Raw genomic sequence first — 21,062 nt, forward strand, 5'->3', positions numbered from 1 at the left:
TCCGCCGACCATAGCGCTTGAGTCCGCAGACCGTCGAGGTGAGCCCCCCACGCATACTCCGAAGAGTCCGTGGTCAGGACCTTGTGATGTGGAGGGACGAGAAAGAGCAAACCCCCGGAAAGATTGGAAGAGTTGGTCCACCAACGGAGCGATCGTCTCAAAGAAGGAGTGACTGCTACAGGGAGGGAGAGCAGGTCTCGATCCTGACGCCACTGGGAGGCCAAGGTCCACTGAGGAATTCTCAGATGCAATCTGGCAAACGGCGTGACATGAACTGTCGAAGCCATGTGGCCGAGTAGAATCATCAGCCTGTGCGCAGAGACGGAGCGCTGCCGCAGAATCTGGCGGGCCAGGCGAAGCAGAGCCTCCAGTCTCGACGAGGGAAGGAACGCACGAAGGCGAACCGTGTCCAGCACGGCCCCGATAAACTGAAGGGATTGAGCCGGGCACAACTGCGACTTGGGAAAATTTACCTCGAACCCCAGACGTTGAAGAAAACTGATAGTCTGTCGGGTCGCTGAGATAACCCCCTCCCGGGACGAAGCCTTGATTAGCCAATCGTCCAGGTAGGGGAAGACCTGCAGTCCCTGAGATCTTAGGGCAGCCGCGACCACCACCCTACACTTTGTAAAGACCCGAGGAGACGAGGCCAGCCCGAAGGGAAGGACGCGATATTGGAGGTGCAACTCCCCCACCTGGAACCGTAAGTACTGGCGGAAGGCGGGATGCACCGGAACATGAGTATATGCTTCCTTCAGGTCCAGGGAGCACATCCAGTCCCCCAGTTCTAAAGAGGGTACAGGACTGGAAGGGGCAACATACGGAACTTCTCCCAGACCAGGAACTTGTTGAGCCTCCTGAGGTCCAGAATGGGGCGTAAGTCCCCTGTCTTCTTCGGGACCAAAAAGTAACGGGAGTAAAACCCCCGTCCCCTTTGGTTCGGGGGCACAGGCTCCACCGCCCGAAGGCTCAACAAGGACCTGGCTTCCGCCAGGAGAAGAGGAAGCAGGTGTCGACAGCCAGGGGAAGCCCCCGGCGGATGTTCTGGTGGCATGGCTAAAAAGTTTATCGAGTAAACGGAGATGATCCGGAGCACCCAAGAGTCCGACGTGATCTCGGCCCAGACTGGAAGAAAGGCCTGCAATCGGCCCCCGATAGGAAGGGGGTCTTTTGACAGTGCGGAGGTGGCCCGCCCCCTCTAAACGGCTTCTGCGGCGGAGCCCGGGGTTTGGGACGGACCAACGAGGCAATAGAGCGCTCGTGTTCAGACAAATGCTTGGTCGCCGCCTCCAAGGATTCATCAAACAACTCTGAGCCAACGCATGGAAGATTGGCCAGACGTTCTTGCAAATTTGGGTCCATATCCAGGGTACGGAGCCATGCCAGGCGGCGCATGGCCACCGAGAAGGCGGACACTCGAGAGGCAAGCTCAAATGCGTCATATACAGCATGGAAGAGGTAGAGACGCAGTTGGGACAAATTGGACATAAAAGCCCCAAAATCCTCTTTATGGGAATCCGGCATGACTCCATAAAACCTCGGCCACGACTTCACCATCTGTCTCAAGTAAGACGAGAAGGTGAATGCGTAATTTAGGACCCTGGTCGCCATCAAAGAGTTGGAATAGAGGCGACGACCAAACTTGTCCAAGGTCCGTCCCTCCCGTCCGGGGGGAACTGCCGCAGAGACCCTGGAAGGCTGTGACTTCTTCAAAGCCGACTCCACCAGTAGGGACTGGTGGGACAGCTGTGCCTTATCAAAGCCCTTGCACGGAACAGTGCAATATTTGGACTCCATCTTAGAAGGCACCGCTGTGACTGTAAGAGGGGAGTCAAGGTTCCTCAAGAAGGTCTGGCTAAGAACCTTATTAAGAGGGAGCCGAGGCGTCTCTCTGGGGGGAGAGGGTAAATCCTGCTCCTCCAAAAACTCCTTGGTGTACTGTGATCCTGCTCCCAGACCAAGGTCCAAAGCACTTCCCATATCCAGAACGAATCTAGAGAAAGAGGAGGGCTTTGAAGGTGGAGAGGGAGATCGAGACGAGCGCCTCGCCAAGAAGGAAGGAGAAGCCTCGCGTGAGTAACGAGGTTCCCTTCCCGTGCCAGACCCCGAACCCCAAGAAGCCGCCCCGAGCGATCGAGGCGGGGTCGGGGAACGCCCATGCCCCGAGGAACCCCTTCGGGAAGTCCCCGGGGTATGGGGCAGCGAGGCACGCCCCTTTCGTCTTGGCGAAGAGTCCCTCGAGCACTCAACCTCAGACGAACGGAACAGCCTCGGATTATCGAGGCGTAGTTCGGAGACCCGCAGGGTCTCGGCCCCGGTCGGCAAGGAGCGACCACGGCGCCGAGGAGAAGCCCGTTGGCGTTTCGGCTTCCTCGATCGACTCTTCGCCTGAGGCCGACCCGAGGGCGAGGAACCCCGGGAGGACCTCGACGAGGACGAAGAGGAAGAGATCCTCCGAACTCGCCGCACCTTGTCCCGAGGCCGCACACTCCGCTCAGGCTGGTCAACCGAGGTCGAGGGCAAGGTCGGGGCCGAGGCCGAAACCCCCCCCCCCGGGCCCGAAGTCGAGGGCACCGAGACCGAGGTCACCGACGCCGGGGCAGCCGAGGCCGAAGCCTGCTGAAGGTGCGTGATGGCCCCGGACAGCTCCGAGGCGATAAGAGCCCGGAGCAAGTCCTGGAAGACGGGAACCCCCATCATAATGGGCAGATCCGGGGCCGTCGGGTGCTCCCTCGAGGGTGACCTCGGTAACGAGTATTCCCGCGGGGCACCCGACTTCGGCTCTCGGGGCGGGGCCGAGGACGACCCACCCGCCCCCACCGAGGAACTCGAGGATGGCTTCTTCGAGGCTGAAAGTGAAGAAGGAAGTGAGGACTTACCCTTCGCCGACTTCGTGGTCGAAGACACCGGCTTCGACGTCGAGGGCTCCCGGGGCGAGGACGAAGGAGTTGAGGCCGAGGTCAAGGCCGGGGCCGAAGCCGAGGCCGACGTCGAGGCCTTCCCCGCCACGGGGTCCACTGCAAAGAGCTCTGCCATGCGAGCCTGACGGCGGCGGAGAGCTCTCCTCTGAAAAGTGGAGCACCGGGAACAAGTGTCGGTGGGGTGCTCAGGGCCCAGACAACGCAAGCACCACCGGTGAGGATCGGTAATAGAAAGAAGCTGATCGCACCGGGTGCACTTTTTGAAGCCCGTCACAGGACGGGACATGGGCCCAAAAACCGGCTGGGAACAAGCGAGGTCCCGCGGCTGCGGCTATCGGGAGCCCCCGGAGCCGAACGAAAAAGAATTTTTTTTTTTTTTTTGACGAAAACTGAAAGAAATAAAAAGAACAAAAAAGAGAAACACAGCGACCGAGTCAAAAAAGAGACACAGCCGCGGTGACAGAAGGCAAAAACTAAGAGCACAATTTCCACAGGGCTTCTGGCTCCGCGGAAGAGAATGAACTGAGGACCACGAGGTGGGGATGCGCCCTCTAGTGGGCAAGAAGGCATGCACATGCGTGGTGCAGTGTAGCAAACTTGAAACTTCAATCAAGTTTGCTTGAAAAGCTGTCCGCGCTGGGGTTCCGTAGATGACGTCACCCACATGTGAGAATATAATGCCTGCTTGTCCTGGGATAATGCTAGAATCAAATTAAACTTGTATCATCTCTACATGGCAGTGTACAGCAGTAAACACCACAGGGCCAGACCAACATCACACACAGACACTAAATATAAATTCACAATTGGTTTTAATGCCAGTTACATTAATTTACATGAAAAATTACAAATTTCTCTTCTTCATATCTTTTTGCACGGAATGACAATATATACCACAGTCACAGACTTACAAAATTTTCTGGCATAAACTAAGATGACTCATCCCCCCTACTGGACGTTGAAACCTAACAACTGTACAACTTGGAAATTTTAGGGTTCATACACTGAAAATACAAGTAGGCAATAATTTTTTCTCTCTTCTCCATACTCCTGTCTTCTCCAATTTACAAATATACATGCAGCACACTCCAGGCCCTAGACAGTCAGTCACTGAACATCTGAATAGTCTTCACAATGTTATAGAAACAAAATCATACCCATACTCACCCACATACATATACACATGCTTACACATTCAATATAACTTCCTAAGAAGGCGAGAGTCCCACATTATCCCATACCCTGAATGTATTCTTCCCTCTGTCTGCAGCAGTGCTTGTTCTTTCAAGTTGATTATAATCTCTTTTACACGAAAGGAAAATGATCCCTCTCAATCATTTTCTACACAGAAATAATTTACCTCATTAACAGTGCGATTTGACAACATGGCTCACCTTGTGTTATAAATTCAGTGTTTCTCAACTCAGTCCTGGAACACCCCCTTGCCAGTCAGGTTTTCAGGAAATCCACAATGAATATACATGAAAGAAATTTGCATATAATAGATGCAATGTATGCAAATCAAGTTTATGCATATTCATTGTGGATATCCTGAAAACCTGACTGGCAAGGGAGTACTCCAGGACAGAGTTGAGAAACATATTAACCCAATGGAATCTGCCAACTCTTGGAACCCTTAATTCCAACAATGAATTTTGCCTCTCTTATACCGACACTTTGTGGGGATCAAGAGGATAAGCACACTAAGTACACCTTCTTATAAGCTACTAGAGGTATCTCAAATGTTACCAAGTATTATCAACAGCAGTTATATAAAAATCAGAATATATGCCCCCCAGTTCCTGAGAGGTGCTATTCAATTGTTGAATCTATCAAACCATACATGAGCCCTCAAGCTTATATGGAGGGCCATTAGCTAACATGACCCTTCATTTTTCTCTTTCACTTGCACTGTTCCTCACCATAAGACATCAGGCAAAAATATCAAAATCAGATTGTTTTTTCAGTTGCAATCACCCATAACTAAACTGTTTTTAATGCCCTATAATATTTTATCACCTTCCAGATACATGAGAATTTGCAAAATTTACAGCATTTTAATGCTTTTTGACCCTACAAATCCATCCCCAGGAATATCCAGATCGTAAGCAAAGTTTTAAGTTGCAAACACAACTTGCTATTTGTGTCTGTCTCTTCAGGTTTATAACCAAGTCCTGTGACATCGTATGCTAGCTTAAACAGTAATGCTACTTATATCTTTAGGGTGTTGGAATCACAATTTCATCCTCCTCCCATTCTTTATCGGAATGCAAGAGGAGAGATTTAATCAATTTTAGGGGACCCTTTAAATTTAAAACTAGAAGTTCAGAAGGCTCAGTGATAAAAGAAAACACAGTACACCCCAGGTACCCACCAGCCTGAAATTTGTCATCAAAACATTCATGGGCAAACATTTTTGCAGAGGTGCAGGCTACTGCTGTCCTGAATTTCACAATGTTTTGGTAGTTATCTTCAAATAGCCTAATAAAGGATCCATCTTAAATTGTCCTAATAAAGGATCCATCTTAAATTGTCCTTAGTAAGGTTATCAACAGGTAAAAATACAATTAGCAGTTAGCAGCATGTTACTGTGAAGATTATAATTCTCTTATTCATTTTTTTTCTCAGCAAGAAATCCTTGACAGAAAATACTGAACCTCATCCATTGACCGGGATGCTTGGGCTTACCTGAATTCACAAGAACGCAAAGCTAAGCCCAAACTGGCACAGCTCAGCCATAAAACCCTAGCGGTTGTACGTGTCAGCAACTTATACAATGGAGATGTAAATGCCTAAAACACCTAAAGCACAAGATGTATAATTTCTGAAATGGGGGTCTAAAGAAGAGATATCAAATGTTACATCTGGATGATAAAATTAAAGATACAAACCTTTCCTACAAACACAATCTGTTAGCAGCTGTGTGAAATCCTCTTAGGGCATTAAACAATCTCATGTGCATTTGTTGGAGACCAATAAAGTTCAACCTCACTTGGTGGGTATGAAGGTAAAATAGCAAACAAGACTACACTGATCAGGACAAAAAGATCACTCGAACACCACAAAAGATCCTTTAGTCATTTAACGGTTTCTTTGATATGGAGCTGTATTATTGCCCGAGGAACTCTACATGTTAGACTTGCAGTATGGAATGTTACGGCCGCACTGGCTCTATAATAGCCTAACTTGTAAGATAGATGTTTGCGGCTCATGCAATAGGTATCCTAAGGTCCTACAGTCACAGAGTGCAAGACCACCACAGTAAATATTGAAAGTCAGAGTCACATCTCATACTACAGTTAAAAAATGTTGGCTGAAAATCACCAAAGAAATGAAAGCTTATGCAAAGGAGAGGGACATTACTGAATGTTTCCATGGCCCTACTGATCTCAAAAACCCTTGAGTAGTTTGGTAAAATGGGCAATCCAATACTTTCCTCCCCTGTCCTTTAAAATCTGTCCTCATCTCTGGGGCTCAACCAGTCATTTCCTAGACATGGCCCAACTTTAAAAATCAATAAATACATGTCAGCTTCAAGGAAGGCGACATCTGTCAGATTAAAACCAAAATGAAGAAAATATTTAAGTTTACAATTATCAAAATCTTCCAATAAAATAAAAAACTTCTAAAAGCTTTAGGTGTTATAGTGATTCATTGTAGATATTGCCTTCGGTGAAATCTGCTCTCATTTCCAACTAGTATAGCATAAGAAAAGTGATGCTTCTCTATGATGATTGTGGAAATATTGAGGACAATGAACAGGTTGTTAGCTCTCATCACTAACGGTCTCTTTGACAAAGCCGCGCTAGCGGCCCCGAAGCCCATAGAGATTTAAAGGGCTTCGGGGCTGTCGCTGTGCGGCAGCTGCTAGCGCTGCTTTGTAAAAGATGCCATAAGTGATCAAATAAACAAAGCTCCATGTCTTACTGATTTGGTAGATGAAATGATTTGGTAATTTCCAACATGCATTGGTTCCAAACCTCATGCTCTTCAAGCTCTCCTTTATGACTTATACCAGGATATTCATAATGGCCCTCCGAGGGATCCAACCAGGCCTAGCTTCAGGGTAATCAATAATGCAAATTATCTGACTTTTACACCAAACACATGCAATTAATCAATATCCATAATGGATATCCAATAAATCAGACCAATGTCTGACTCTGAAGGACTGAAGTGAATACCCCTCAGTGTACAGGAGGCAGTTGGAAAGATTATCCACCACGCTTTTTCTGAATAACAATGAGGGCTTGGATTTAGACAAGTAGCAACAGAAGAAACAAGAAGGGGTAAGTAGAAATCTATAGATTTCATCAGGTGGGAGAATCAAGACTGGATTGGGTTAAAGGCAGTCTGATAATAAAATATTCATAAATTGGTTTCAATCTTATTCCAACACCAGGGTGGTAGCCAGATTGAGATTTAATCTGTGTTAGCTCTTAATAAGTAGTTGCCTGGCACTGAATGGAAATGGTATTCTAATTCACACTTCCAGTGAATATCAAGTCTTGAGAAACAGTGATTTTGCTTTTCTGTGGTGCTTTGTCCTATGCATCACCATTTAGCTCCAACTCTTCTACTGCTGCTTTCCCTTAGCCATTATTATTCCCAGGACTCATCTATAATACAAACACACAGCTGGGAGACAAAGATTTTAAAAAAACAAAACAAAACCCAAAAAACATGCCGTTTACATTCAAACAGACTTTAAGAAGAAATAAATATATACAACAGAACTGGAAAATGTTGGCACATTTAGACTGACTGGACAGAACTTCTGCATGAAGGTAGCTCTTCCCTCATTATTCAATACCTCTCTTCTTTAAATAGCAATAATAAAAAAAAATCAAGTGCATTTTTTATAATATACCACTGCATTCCACAAGACAAAAGGAGCAAGTTCACTTATACCATCTTTCTTCTTTGATCTACATACAAGAAAAAAAAAAGATTTTAAATGCTCCCAGGTTTCAACCTAATTAAAGTTAAAAAAAACTTTTGTACTTAAAACCAAAAACACTGAATGTTGAGCACCTGATTCTCATAACATGATGTCTGTTTTTGTGGCCCTTTACTAGGTGAAAAAGAATCTCAGTACTTTCTTATCTACCCATCTGAAAAATTTCCATGGGAACAGCAGGTGTTGACTTTGGGGGGGGGGGGAATAAGGGGAGAGTCAATAGTGGCTTCAGTCTAGTGACATAACCTAGAGTGCCATTTAAGCTTGGGTATTTTACAAAAAAAAACAAACCAACCAACCCACCCCTTCAAACTGCTAATTACCTCCCACCAACTAAAAACCCAAGGACCAGGCAAGGCATAAACACAAGGCAGGTCTATGGACTGTTCTCATGCAGGTTTCCTGACACATTAACTAATTAAACAGAAAACCATTACATCACAGTGATAGAAATGTTGGCGCCACTGCCATAAAAGCAATATATTTCAAACCCAAACTGTTCATGTGATACTGCCAAATTGCTATACAGCACAAATAAATTCCAAGAAACTCACAAAAAAACTTCTCATAACCCAAAACAGAGGTAGGATGTAATTTCTCCTTCAGGAAGTCCAATTTCTTGCCAAAAAGAACTATGTCCTGGATAGGAAGTAACAAGTTCTGCCTTCCAAAGACAATTTCCCTCTGCCATCAAAAACTGGCTTCATTCCCACCTGAGGCATGGTGCCTTAAATATGAATTGAAAGACTTGAGCAGATAACTGAAGGAAGTGCCGAATGTGTGGTAGGATATCACAACCTGTCCTTTGCATTCTTAATTCAAAATAAAGAGATGATTCTAATCTGCCAAGTAGTCCATACAACACATATTACTCAATAATATGAAAAAAAAAAAAAAATGGTGTTGGTCTTTCATTCTGCCTCCTTGAAGTACAACCAATGAGCTGATATTTTTGACAACTCCTCCCCTACATCCCAGCACCCTCCCCCCAAATCTGTCCAAAATACTGTTTAACATAGTCCACAAACAGATTTTGTTTGTTTTAATAGGAAATCTTGGAACGTTGCTTAGCTCCCCCCATCCCCCTTTTTGTAAATGTCTTCAGGTTCCTTGCTGTTCTGAGCTCCATCATGTTGAATATTGAGTGGTATTCTCCCCAAATGCTTTGCCAAATGATACCGCTTTGTAATGGTGAGAGTTTTTATCGTATTCTGGTGAAAAGATTAAGAACTGATACAGACTCCTATAATGGGGAGAAAAAAATACACTTAAATTGTAAATACATAGCGATATCGTAATCAGTATCTACTCAATGCAAAGTCCAATTCTGATATTATCTGCTCTTCCCAACTTATAATCCTCTGTCTGCTTCATAGCAAACCATGTATAGAATGACCTTACTGCAGACTACCACAGTGCCTGGGAGAGGGGGTAGCCTCAGGATAAGGATAATGAACTGTACTTTTGGAGTAGAACTCACATGTCTCTACACCTATAGCAAATTACCATATATACTCGAATACAAGTCAATCCAAATATAAGCCGAGAACCTCATTTTCCCTCCAAAAAGGAGGAAAAATGGTTGATTTGGGTGGGCGGCTTAATATTCAAGTGCCCTCCCCTGTCAGGCTCTGCACCCAGCCCTTCCATGCCAGGCACTGCACCCAGCCCCTTCCATGCCAGGCACAGCTCCCAGCCCTCTTCCATCCCCTTTCAGGCTATGCACCCAGCTCCTTCCTTCCTCTCCTCCTGGCTCTGCACCCAGCCCCCTCACTGCCAGGCTCTTCACCCAGCCCCCTTCCCTTCAATCCCTGTCAGGCTCTGCAACCAGCACCTTCCCTGCCAGGCACTGCACCCAGCTCCCTTCCCTCCATCCCTCGTCAGGCTCTGCATCCAGCCCCTTCCCTGCCAGGGACTGCACCCAGCCCCCTTATCTCCCCCTCCCTCCCCTTTCAAGCTCTGAACCAGCCCCCTTCCTTCCTATCCTCCCGGCTCTGCACCCAGCCCTCTTCACTGCCAGGCACTGCACCCAGTTCCCTTCCCTCCATTCCATCAGGCTCTGCACTCAGCCCCTTCCCTGCCAGGCACTGCACCCATCCCCCTTCCCTCCCTGGCTCTTTACCCAGCACCCTTCCTTCGTTCCCAGGCTCTGCACCCTGTCCCTCCCCCCCTGCCCTGTCCGTTGTACCTCCTCTGCCGATCCCTGGTGGTCTAGAGGTGCAGCGGGCAGGAGTGAGCTTTCCATGCTCCTGCCCCACTGCTAACCCAGTCGGTCGGTCGCTGCTGTGGCTGATGCGAGTTCTGGTTTCTTCAGCCACTAAGCAGCACCAAGCAGGAATGTACTTTGGTGCTGCTGCTCAGCGCTGAGCAGTTTCCTGACTGGCTCCTGCGTATTCTCGTGAGAATTCGCAGGAGCCAGTCAGGAAGCCACTCAGTGGCTGAAGAAGCCAGACCTCCTGGCAGCCACCGACCGATTGGGTTAGCAGCGAGGCAGGAGCATGGAAAGCTCGCTCCTACCCACTGCACCTCTGGACCACCAGTGATCAGCAGAGCAGGTACGACGGGCAGGGAGGGGGGTAGGGTGCAGAGCCTGGCGGCAGCCTGCAAGAGGACACTAGCCCAAATATAAACCAGGACCCCTCATTTTTGGGACTTTTTGACCAAAAAATCCCAGTTTATATTCGAGTATATACATTAGCTGCTTACTGATAGATCTAAATCTGTACAACATCTGGTTGGGTTTGTACTTCTAGTCATAATCTAGCACTCTTGGTTTTCTAGTTTAGATCAACTTAAAAGATAGTACCAGAGAATGTGGTGAAATCAGCTTAGTGATGTTTAAAAAAGGTTTGGATAAATTCCTAAAAGGGAATTCCATAGGCCATTATTGAGATGGCTTGGGGGAAATCCACTGCTAATTCTTAGGATAAGCAGCATAAAATCTATTTCATTATTTTGAATTTAGCTAGGTACTTGGGACCTCAGTTGGCCACTGTTGGAAACAGAATACTGGGCTTGATGGACCTTTGGTCTCTCCCAGTACAGCAATTCTTATGTTTATAGTCTAGCTTGGTACATTTAATGCTTATGAGACATTATACAAGCAGAAGGGCACACTAATACATCATTTTTTCAAGTTCTAAATGCAATCATTTTATATAAAGGAAAACAGCTGTGTTTATGTTAAATTCCATGCTTTTCCTGAAAAGCCTGCATAACAGTACTGTACAAAGTGTGGTGCCCTCTGATTACAGCAGGTACATTTGCACATGGTTAAATTCAGCACTTAAGTCTTTGAAAGCACAGACCATGCTAGCAGAAATGGTACCTTTGTGGAGCGTGTTTTGCTAAAAACATTCCAGAATCTCAGTGTTTCATCCCCAGCTCCTGTAACTATGGCCTCGCCATCAGGAGACATTGCCTGAGAAGGGAAGGAGAAAGTGAAATAAGGAAGATAAGTTATGAAAGGAAAAGCATTTTATTGGCAGTATTGAGCGGCTTACTAGAAAGCAATCAATTTCACCATTCATACCTAGGTTAAGATCAATTTAAACTCTTACCTTTGCTAATCTTTCTTGTAAAACCACACTCTATTCTTGGACAAGTGGGTTATGTATCTCTTGTAGGAAGCTTCATTTGCACATTTTTGTACCTCCCCTCCCTTCATTTGCATATTTTTGAACCTCAGGACTGCCCTCTAACTTCCAGATGATATAAAAGCAGACAGTCATACCTGTATAGGACACAGAAAAGAGGAACGGGTACAGGGATACTCCCTGAGAAACAAGTCTAATCACCACCACCTGCTGGAGACTGAGAATAGACTGATTATAGAAGGGACTGCACAGCCCACTTTGTACTACTGCCAAAACTCATTATGTTTCAGTCTCCACCTGCTGACAGAGGAGCGTAAACCCATCCATTCTGTGCTGGTCTGAAGGGCTGTTAAAGAATTTAAGATTTTTGGGGTCTGGGAACCTAGGGCTTACTCCCAAAACCTTTAAAACCTAAAAGCTGAGACCCCCCCTCCCGCCAAAAAAAAATTGATCTCACAGGCTGTGAGCTGAAAGCTGAAACAGCTTACAGGGAGAGCCTCTGCTTAAAGAACCCTGGGACCTGGACTGCCTGCCTTTTCTGACTGCCTCTTGGGCCCACTGAACTAGCCAGGGGACCTCCACACTTCTCCCAAAACCTGCGCATGCTAAAAGGTGGAGGAACGCAGTAGGCCCCGATCCAGTAAAAACTGCCAAGGAGTCCTGCAGCCTGTACTCGAACCCACTAGCGGACGAACCTGGGGCAAGCTATGCTCCCAAGGGAACGGTCTCTGAGGTCTGAACTGTGAATGCAGGCTGTCCAGGTGGGTGCACTGCTGAGCTGCCAACCCAATGGAAGCAGAGTCTGCCCCTCAGATCCTGTGATCGCCTGCAACCAGAGCTGTCCCTTCAAGGGATCCTCTGCAGCATGAAAAAGAAATCACAAAAAATGTAGCAAAAAAAATACTGACGTAAATAAAAATAGACACAAGCAGAAAAGACTAGCTCCTACTATCTCGCTTGTAGGAAGACAAGGAAGACAACTGGAAGTTGGAGGGCAGTCTAGAGGTAAAAAAAAAAGGAGGAGTAAAACAATTCAAATGAAGCTTCCTACAAGTCTACAAAATTCTGAGTGGAGTAGAACAAGTACAAGTGGATCGATTTTTCACTCCATCAAAAATTGCAAAGACTAGGGGACACTCGATGAAATTAAAGGGAAAAACTCTTAAAACCAATAGGAGGAAACTTTTTTCACACAGAGAATAGTTAAGCTCTGGAATGCATTGCCAGAGGATGTGGTAAGAGCGGATAGCTGGTTTTAAGAAAGGTTTGGACAAGTTCCTGGAGGAAAAGTCCATAGTTCGTTATTGACAAAAACATGGGGGAAGCAACTACTTGCCCTGTATTGGTAGCATGGAATATTGCTACACTTTGGGTTTTGGCTAGGTACTTGTGACCTGGATTGGCCACCGTGAGAATGGGCTACTGGGCTTGATGGACCATTGGTCTGACCCAGTAAGGCTATTCTTATGTTCTTATATCTTGCGAGATGGGATTGACTACCCATTTGTTCAGGAATAGAATGGGGTTGTACAAGAAATAATCATTACCAGTTTCTTAACTGAGACTCATGAGATACTAGACAGCGAGAATCTGGTATTAGGGGTTGGTCTTGATTTGGCTTCAGCTTTTGATCTGGTGGACATGATTTGCTGCTTCAGAGACTTAAAAGATATAGGGATTTCATAAACTGTGTTGGAATGGTTTAAAATCATTCCTAATTGATAGAACATTTCAAGTAGTTATAAAGAAAGACAGGTCAATGAAACGTCAGATAAAATGTGGGGTAATTCAGGGTTCAGAATTACCACCGGTATTGTTTAATATTTTTTTGGTACTCCTATTAACATTGATTCAGGACTTCAGTATGAGTCTACTGCTATGCAGATGATATTTTAATTACAGCCAGAGATGATCCAAACACAAAGGACTTAAAGTTAAAAAACTGTTTATCAGCAATGATGAACTGGTTGAAGCAGCAAAGGCTGGTCTTGAATATTGATAAAACTATGATCTGTTAGTTCCATGGAGCATATCCTGACCTAAAAGCATCAATTAATTTTATGGGAGAAGAAATCTTCCCAGTAAAGAAATTCAAATACTTGAGAGTATTTGGTTGATAATGATATAACTTTTAGTGATCATGTGACAGATGTAATTTTAAAAAAGGGTTTACCACCCTTAGGATGTTACACTCTATTAGAAAATATTTTGACAAAAAAAAGTCTTACATACACCGATTCATCCGTTATTAATATCAAAATTTAATTATTGCAGTGTTCTATACACAGACTGTTCAAAGGCAGAATTGAGGATATTACAAACATTATAAAATGCAGCATTAAAATTATTAGGCAATTAAAATAAATCTGATCATGTTACGCCATTCTATTTAAACTATCACTGGTTGCCTATATCCTATAGAATACAGTTTATTATTACTGATACATAAGGCATATCATACCTTACGACCAGAATACTTACATTCTATGGTCATACCATACTCTTCTGTTAGGGTATTAAGATCCCTACAAGATAGCACAGTTACTTACCTATAACAGGTGTTATCCAGAGACAGCAGGCAGATATTCTCACAGATGGGGTGACATCACCCACGGAGCTCTGGTATAGACAGTGCGAAAGTGTATTGTCACTAACTTTTTTAGAAGTCTCAAGGCCGTACGTACTGTGCACGCGCGAGTGCATTCCCACCTGACATTTGCCTGCGGGACCATCAGTTCAGTAAACAAGCTAAGAAGCCAACTAGGGAAGAGGGAGGGTTGTGAGAATATCTGCTTGCTGTCCCTGGCTAACTCTTGTTACAGGTAAGTCACTGTGCTTTATCTCAGGACAAGCAGGCAGCATATTCTCAGATGGGACACCCTAGCTACTACAAGTGGGAAGGAGGGAAGTTAGCAACTAAATAGAGAATAAATTTTGTAGAACTGCTTGGCTGGACAAAAATAGGATGTGAAAAGTATGGATTGTGGACCTAGATTCTGCTTCCTAAATGTCCCCCCAAAAAGAGGAATGGAGTGAACTACTGAGGATGCCATTATTTTTACTTTGTGTGCTATAATTCGACTTTGAAGTGGTAGCCCAGCCTGAGCATGGCAGAATAATATGCAGATTGCAAACCTTGGAGTGATTGTCTTCTTGATTACAGAAACTCCTAGTCTGTTGGGATTGAAGGACAGGAACCCAACAGACAAGTTGTAGCTTTGAAAGGCTTAGTTTGATGTAGACCATAAGCTAAGGTGGGTTTACAGTTCAATGAATGGAATACAGCTCTCCCAAGATTAGAATGTGGTCTAAGGAAGAAGGCAGGAAAATTAATAGACTGGTTGAGATGAGAATTCGAGTCTACTTCTGTTAGGAAGAGGAGATGATTGAGAAGAACTAACAAAAGAAACTGTTGTGTAAGATTTATTAAGTAGTAGAGATTGGAATTTACTGACTCGGTGTGCAGAGGTGATACAGAGTCGAGTTTCAAGTTTATTAGGTTTTTATATACCGCCTATCAAGGTTATCTAAGCGGTTTTACAATCAGGTACTCAAGAATTTTCCCTATCTGTCCCGGTGGGCTCAAAATCTATCTAACGTACCTGGGGCTATGGAGGACTGAGTGACTTGCCCAGGTCACAAGGAGCAGCGCAGGGTTTGAACCCACAACCCCAGGGTGCTGAGGCTGTAGCTCCAACCACTGCGCCACACACTCCTCCTAAGTAAGAAGACTTCTGTCTAAATAAGGTGGTTAAGAGATGAAGTCGTAAGTTTTTCAAATGGAAGCTTCATCAAGAGGAGAGGATAACTGGTAGGGTCAAAGCAGCTGGAGCAGGTTGGAATGGAGGATTTGATATCTTGAGCCCTTTCACGAATCGAGAAAACAACAGATATGTTGCTCAAAGTCCCATATACGGCACTGATAGTCTTGAGTTGAACACATACTTAAGGGTTTTTGTTGGTTGTCTCTGTTTTTTTTTTAAATTTTTTGAGAGACAAACAAAAACAATGCAGCAATGATGATATAGGACATATGTTTAGAGCCAAATCCTGTAGGCGACACAGAAGGTAAAATATGTCCATATCAGCTATTCTAGACCAGTAAACACTTGAGAGAATGGCAAGCAAACACCTTTTAAGCTTTTGGCATTCTAGACTCTTAAGAACCATACTTCCACAGTTCATGGAACTTTTCCTTTCTCAGGTCATAAGAACAATCCTGATAACACTGTGTCGTAGTGGTTAAAGCTAAAGCCTCAGCACCCTGAGGTTGTGGAATCAAGCCCACACTGCTCTTTGTGACCCTTAGCAAGTCTCTTAATCACCCCATTACCCCAGGTACATTACATAAGATTGTGAGCTCACCTGGACAGAAAGGAAAAAAGTGCTTAAGTATCTGAATAAATTCATGTAACCCATTCTAAGCTCCCTGGGGAGAATGATATAGAAAATTGAATAAATAAATATTGACCACTGCTTGCTTTCAAAACTCAATAATGTGGGATTCAAACCACCCAAAATTAATAGATGCAGCAATCCTAGCCCAATCCTATTCAGGTTTCAAGATACAACAGGTTTTATTATTACTACACTTTCCTTTTAGGCAGTCTTTTTCTAGTTTATTAAAGATATATCTTCTGCTGTAAAACTTCAACAAACTTAGCACGTAATTAAGAGTTCAGTTCATTTATCCATTAGTGAGAGCTTCATGCCACATCTAATGCTTTCAAGACTTAGGTAGCAGCAGGGCCGGATTAAAGGATAGGCCCAGTAGGCACGTGCCTAGGGTCCAAAATGGTCAGAGTGGCCACCTGAAGGAGACCACTCCCCCCAAAATTTTTCAGATGGCGAAAGCCCGGCTCCCCTGTAGCGATCGGCAACACCGGGCCCCCCCTCAATTGGCAACACCGGCCCCCTCCTCGATCAGCGAAACAGGGCCGGTGACTGCTTTCTCCTGCTGCTGCCGCCGAAGCCCATGGGGCTCTAACAGTGCGCGTGACGCTACCGACTTTCCTCCTCCACCACCATCAACCAAATGGGAAGTTACATCATGAGGGGGGGAGGAAGGAAGCCATCAGCGGCACACACACTGTTAGAGCCCCGCGGCGTGTGTTAAAGTTGTTTACAGGCTTCGACAGAGGCGGGAGAAAGCAGTAAGTGAGTGGAAGTCGGCAGGCCTGGGGAGGGGAAGATGGAAGGGCAGTCGAAATACTGTATGTTGGAGCAGGGGATGAGAGGGAGGGAGAGAAGGGGAAATGTTGGACAAGGGCAGGAGGGGCGCTAGATCATAGGGTGACGGAGAAGAGAACAGCAGGAAAGAGAGCGGAAGCAATCTTCGAACCTGAGGGGGAGGGAAGAGAGAAGTGGTGAGATGATTGATTATGTGGAGAGGGACAGGAGGGAAAAAAGATGGGATAGGAAGATAGTGAAGGAAAAAGGACAGGGAGATATCAGGAGAGGAGATGCTGGGCTACAAGAATGGAGGGAGGGGATATTCTGGAAATTGTGGGACCGACCAAGGGATGGAGGTGTCAAGGACATGAATGAGAGGAAGATAACCTCTAGCCCCTCACCGCTGCTGCTTTCCTGCATGCGCCTGACGCTGACAGCATAAGTTCTTCCCACTTCCATCATCTGCCCTCTTCTCTCCCTCCCTCCACCCCAGGCAATTCACTGAGGGGGGCAGGATAACATGTAATTGCCTGGGGTGGAGAGAGAGAGAAGGGGGCAGATGATGGAAGTGGGGAGAACTTGTGCCGTCTGCTTCAGCAGCGGTGAGGGGCCCTCACCTCCTCACCACTGCTGCTGCTTTCCCACATGCTGGAAGGGGGGAAGAAGATAGAGTTAGTGAGATAGAGGAGGGATGAAGGAAAGGGGTGGCAAGCTGTGAGTAGACACAATGAAAAGAGGGAAACTGAGGACTGAATAGTAAGAAAGAATTTAATTTAGACGGAGGCAGGAAATAGAGAAGGAAGAACAAAGAGGAAAAGGGAAGAGAGGAGAATTCCCAGAAATGGGGGAGTTAGATATCAGATCTGAGTGGAGGAAATGAGAAGAGAGAGACGCTAAAAACCACAGGGGGGAGAGAAAGAGAGATGGAATGATATGCCAGACCATAGGGGGAACAGAGGGAAGATGATGGATGCTAGACCAAAGGAGGGCGGGGGGGGGGGGGCAGAAGGAGAGATGGAAGAGGGAGGTAGAGATTTTCTGGAAGGGGCAGACACTGGATAGAAGGAAGCAAATGACAAGATGAGGAAAGCAGAAACCACATGACAAATGTAGAAAAAAATTATATTTTTTTATTGCATTGCTTTAGGATAAAGTAGTATTGTAGCTGTGTTGATAATGTTTAGAAATAGAAATGGTGATTCTTTTATTGGACTAATTTTAATATATTTTTGGCTAACTTTCAGAGACCAAATTCTCCTTCCTCAGCTCAGGACAAGATACTGTAACAGCATTATAATTTACTGACCTAAGGAAAGAGGGTTTGACCTCTGCAAGCTAATTAAAAAATGTAGTCCAATAAAATGGTATTTTATTTTCCATTTTTTGTTTTATTTTTATTTGTTAATTTGTAAAGTGACTTGTTATTTCTCTTTTCTTCAAATTTACATCTGCTATCTTTATATTTTGTTCAGTATTGGGGGATATATACCACTGTTTCTTCAATCCTAAACTGTACCATTCCTTTGGTTTGTTAACACAAGGCAGCATACTGAATGCTTTGCACAGAATTCCTATGATCATCAGAACAGCACAGAACTTTCAGCCCGCCAGCCAGTGCTAAAAACCTCTTCCGTGCTTTTGTAAAAAAGGGGGGAGGGGGAGTTTAGTTTCTGATTACTTATTCCATACTAGGTAAGGGTGGTTCTGTGTCCTGTGTGTATGAAAGACATGGGTTTCTGTTAGCGTTGACCAGCCTTGTTTGGCAAAATGCATCAGGCATGGTTCCTTCGGAGCACCTTGAATATACCTGATTTGAATCTCCTTATTGGCTGCCGCTCTTCTTTTGTTCCATGTTGGATTCTATGGTGGACCGCTTGCCTTGCTGTTTTGTTACAAATTAACATACATGGAGTGGAACATACCAAAGGAGATATAGATTTGGTTGTTCATACATACATATGGGTTACAGTTGGACGATAGAGTGAGGCAGTTGAGAAGAATTGCAAACTTAGTTATTAATATGGACTTATGTTTCGGATAGTATTACTGCTTTACAATGCATTTGAACACTTTTGGGCAAGTAGGTGGGAAGGGAAGGAAGGGGGGTTTTGTTCAGAGATGTTTGGGGCTTGCCTAGAACTAAAACTGTACACTGGCACTGGTATGGTAATCTTTGTTATTTGTTTTGAATTTTATAATAAAAGAAAAAAATACAAGTGGAAATAAAGAAGTAAATAAGAAAACAGGTAAATAAATGTGGGCGGGGCGTGGGTGGGATGTGGGTGGGGCAGGGCTAGGGGGCCCAATGTACTTGTGTGCCCAGGGGCTCTCAAAGAATTAATCCTGCCCTGGGTAGCAGCTTTATTACTTGTTATCAAAATGCAACTTTAACTCAGATTGCTTCCTCTTTTGGGAGTAAACTCTCAAGCCTTCACCATTTTTAAATCTTCATCATGTTTTCTATGAGAGTATCTTCTACATAGCTTCCTTTACAGGCCATAGGCTCTTCACCATTAATTTGTATTTCACATTCAGAGCCAAGAGACATACTGGTCTTCATGACTGCCCAATCACGGTACACTACCTCAATCTTGGAAGCTTGTCTGTCTGCTTCCCATTCCTTGCTAGGTTCTGTTTCTAAGGCAGAAGTGGTTTGGTTGCTGGTTTCCCTTTCATCTGTCCATTCCAGCCCTGCTCTCCTCCCTTCTGCTTAGCCCTGCTAGGCACAGGTGTGAGCTGCTCCCTGATTGGTTGAGGTTGTCTTAGTGCTTTTTCAATGTGACCACCAAAAAGCTCGTCTCCCAAACAAGGGGAATTTGGAAGGCAGTCTTGGACAGTGGGATTCAAACCTGATTCACGAAGCCACACTTGCCACCGGATTGCAATGGAAAAGACCGATGCTCTGGAAGTTACATCAAAAGCATAAAAGACTGACCCTGACATGAATTTCCTGGTCTCAAGGAGATCATGTGTAGTCTGTTGAAAATCAGGAAGCTGGTCTACAGGGATGAATTGTTCAAAGTGAGACAGGCATTAAACTAAATGCTTGAAATAGGTCATATAGAAATTGTAGTTGAGGATGCGGCTAGTAACATTGTATTTTGAAATAGCTTATGACCTTCCTTACTTGGAAATGTAGTGGTATATGATCCAGAGCTAGACGACCTCTTCAAAACAGACTCAACTAGGAGAGATTGATGCTGCAATTGAGGCTTATGAAAGCCAAGACATGATTGTACCCTGTAAAAGGAATCCAATTTTGATGGTGCCACTGAAATAAGTAGGGGACTCTCCCAGTTTTTCAACATGGATTCTCGCATGAGATCATGGAGTGGGAGTTTTAGACATTCTTTCAGGATGTGTTCAAAGTCATGTGCATCGAAAAGTGCAGCTCTTGGTTCTGGTTTAGATTCTATATGCTTGACAGTCGTTCCTGAAATTTCTTATATTTACATCCCTTAACTGAGAGGAATGAAAACAGAGGATACGATTTTCCAAGATGTTTAAAAATTGTAATAATAAAAGATTCCATAAGATACTCAGGAATTGAGCCTGTTAGTGCATTAAAGCAAATGCAGCCGAGCTTAAACTTGACCCGCGCCTCAACTGGAAGCCAATGCAATCGACGATAAGAATCAGTAATGTGGTCAAACTTCCTCAAGTTGAAAATCATGGAATCTATTATTACAAGTTCTAAACATCTTAGAAAATCGCATCCTCTGTTTTTATTCCCCTCAGTTAACGGATGTAAATACAAGAAATTTCAGGAACAACTGCTATCTTTTCAGGCAGCCTCATGGACTAGGGACTTAACTCACATATTTACATTTCCAATTTTATTCCAACAATTTCGTCGTGCCTTAAAAACAAATCTTTTGGCAGTTAGAATCTGGATCCTTATTCATTTGTATTACTAATTTTTGTGAACCGCACATAACTTAATGGTATTTGAGGTATACAAGTGAGTTTTATGTTATGTTATGCATGTTGACCCATTTGCCTTATGAATGAGGTAAAAGAAAGGCTCTCCTTTGGTGACCTACGCCTAGGTAGAGGAGGAACTGGATCTGATGAAAACCCATAGGACTCTGGTGCAGAATGTTGTGAGTCAGAGAAATCCTGAAGGGTTAGATTAGAGTTCTTATGCTTTAAGGCTGGAGATGTAAAAACTTTTCTCCAGAAGGAGCATGATGCTGTGTAGTATGTTGGCTATGGTGTCAATGATAGCATCGGGAAGGACTCCTATGTCTCCTTCGATGACGGTCCGATGTTGATGAGGAAGTGCTCCAATGATGGGACCTGGGAGCACGTCAAGCAGTGCTCGGACTGGGCCAGTATCAGAGGAGTTGGTGCAGCAGGTAGGGGAGGGTCATTAAGGTGGGCAGACTAGATGGGCCGTGGCCCTTATCTGCC

General features: G+C 44.8%; 1 protein-coding gene across 2 annotated transcripts in view; it reads right to left on the reverse strand.

The window, feature by feature from the left end:
* Positions 1–3,714: 3,714 nt before the first annotated feature.
* The window catches only part of FZR1 (fizzy and cell division cycle 20 related 1), a 144,019-nt gene continuing 126,671 nt past the window's right edge, over positions 3,715–21,062 (reverse strand). For both annotated transcript variants that reach the window (XM_033953978.1, XM_033953979.1), the window contains 2 exons: positions 11,210–11,302; positions 3,715–9,124 (listed from right to left, as the gene is read on the reverse strand). In XM_033953978.1, coding sequence (XP_033809869.1) covers positions 9,083–9,124; positions 11,210–11,302 — 135 coding nt within the window. In that variant the 3' untranslated portion in view covers positions 3,715–9,082. The remainder of the gene's footprint in view (positions 9,125–11,209; positions 11,303–21,062) is intronic.

Source organism: Geotrypetes seraphini, chromosome 8 (assembly GCF_902459505.1).
Source record: "Geotrypetes seraphini chromosome 8, aGeoSer1.1, whole genome shotgun sequence".
NCBI classification, from domain to species: domain Eukaryota; kingdom Metazoa; phylum Chordata; class Amphibia; order Gymnophiona; family Dermophiidae; genus Geotrypetes; species Geotrypetes seraphini.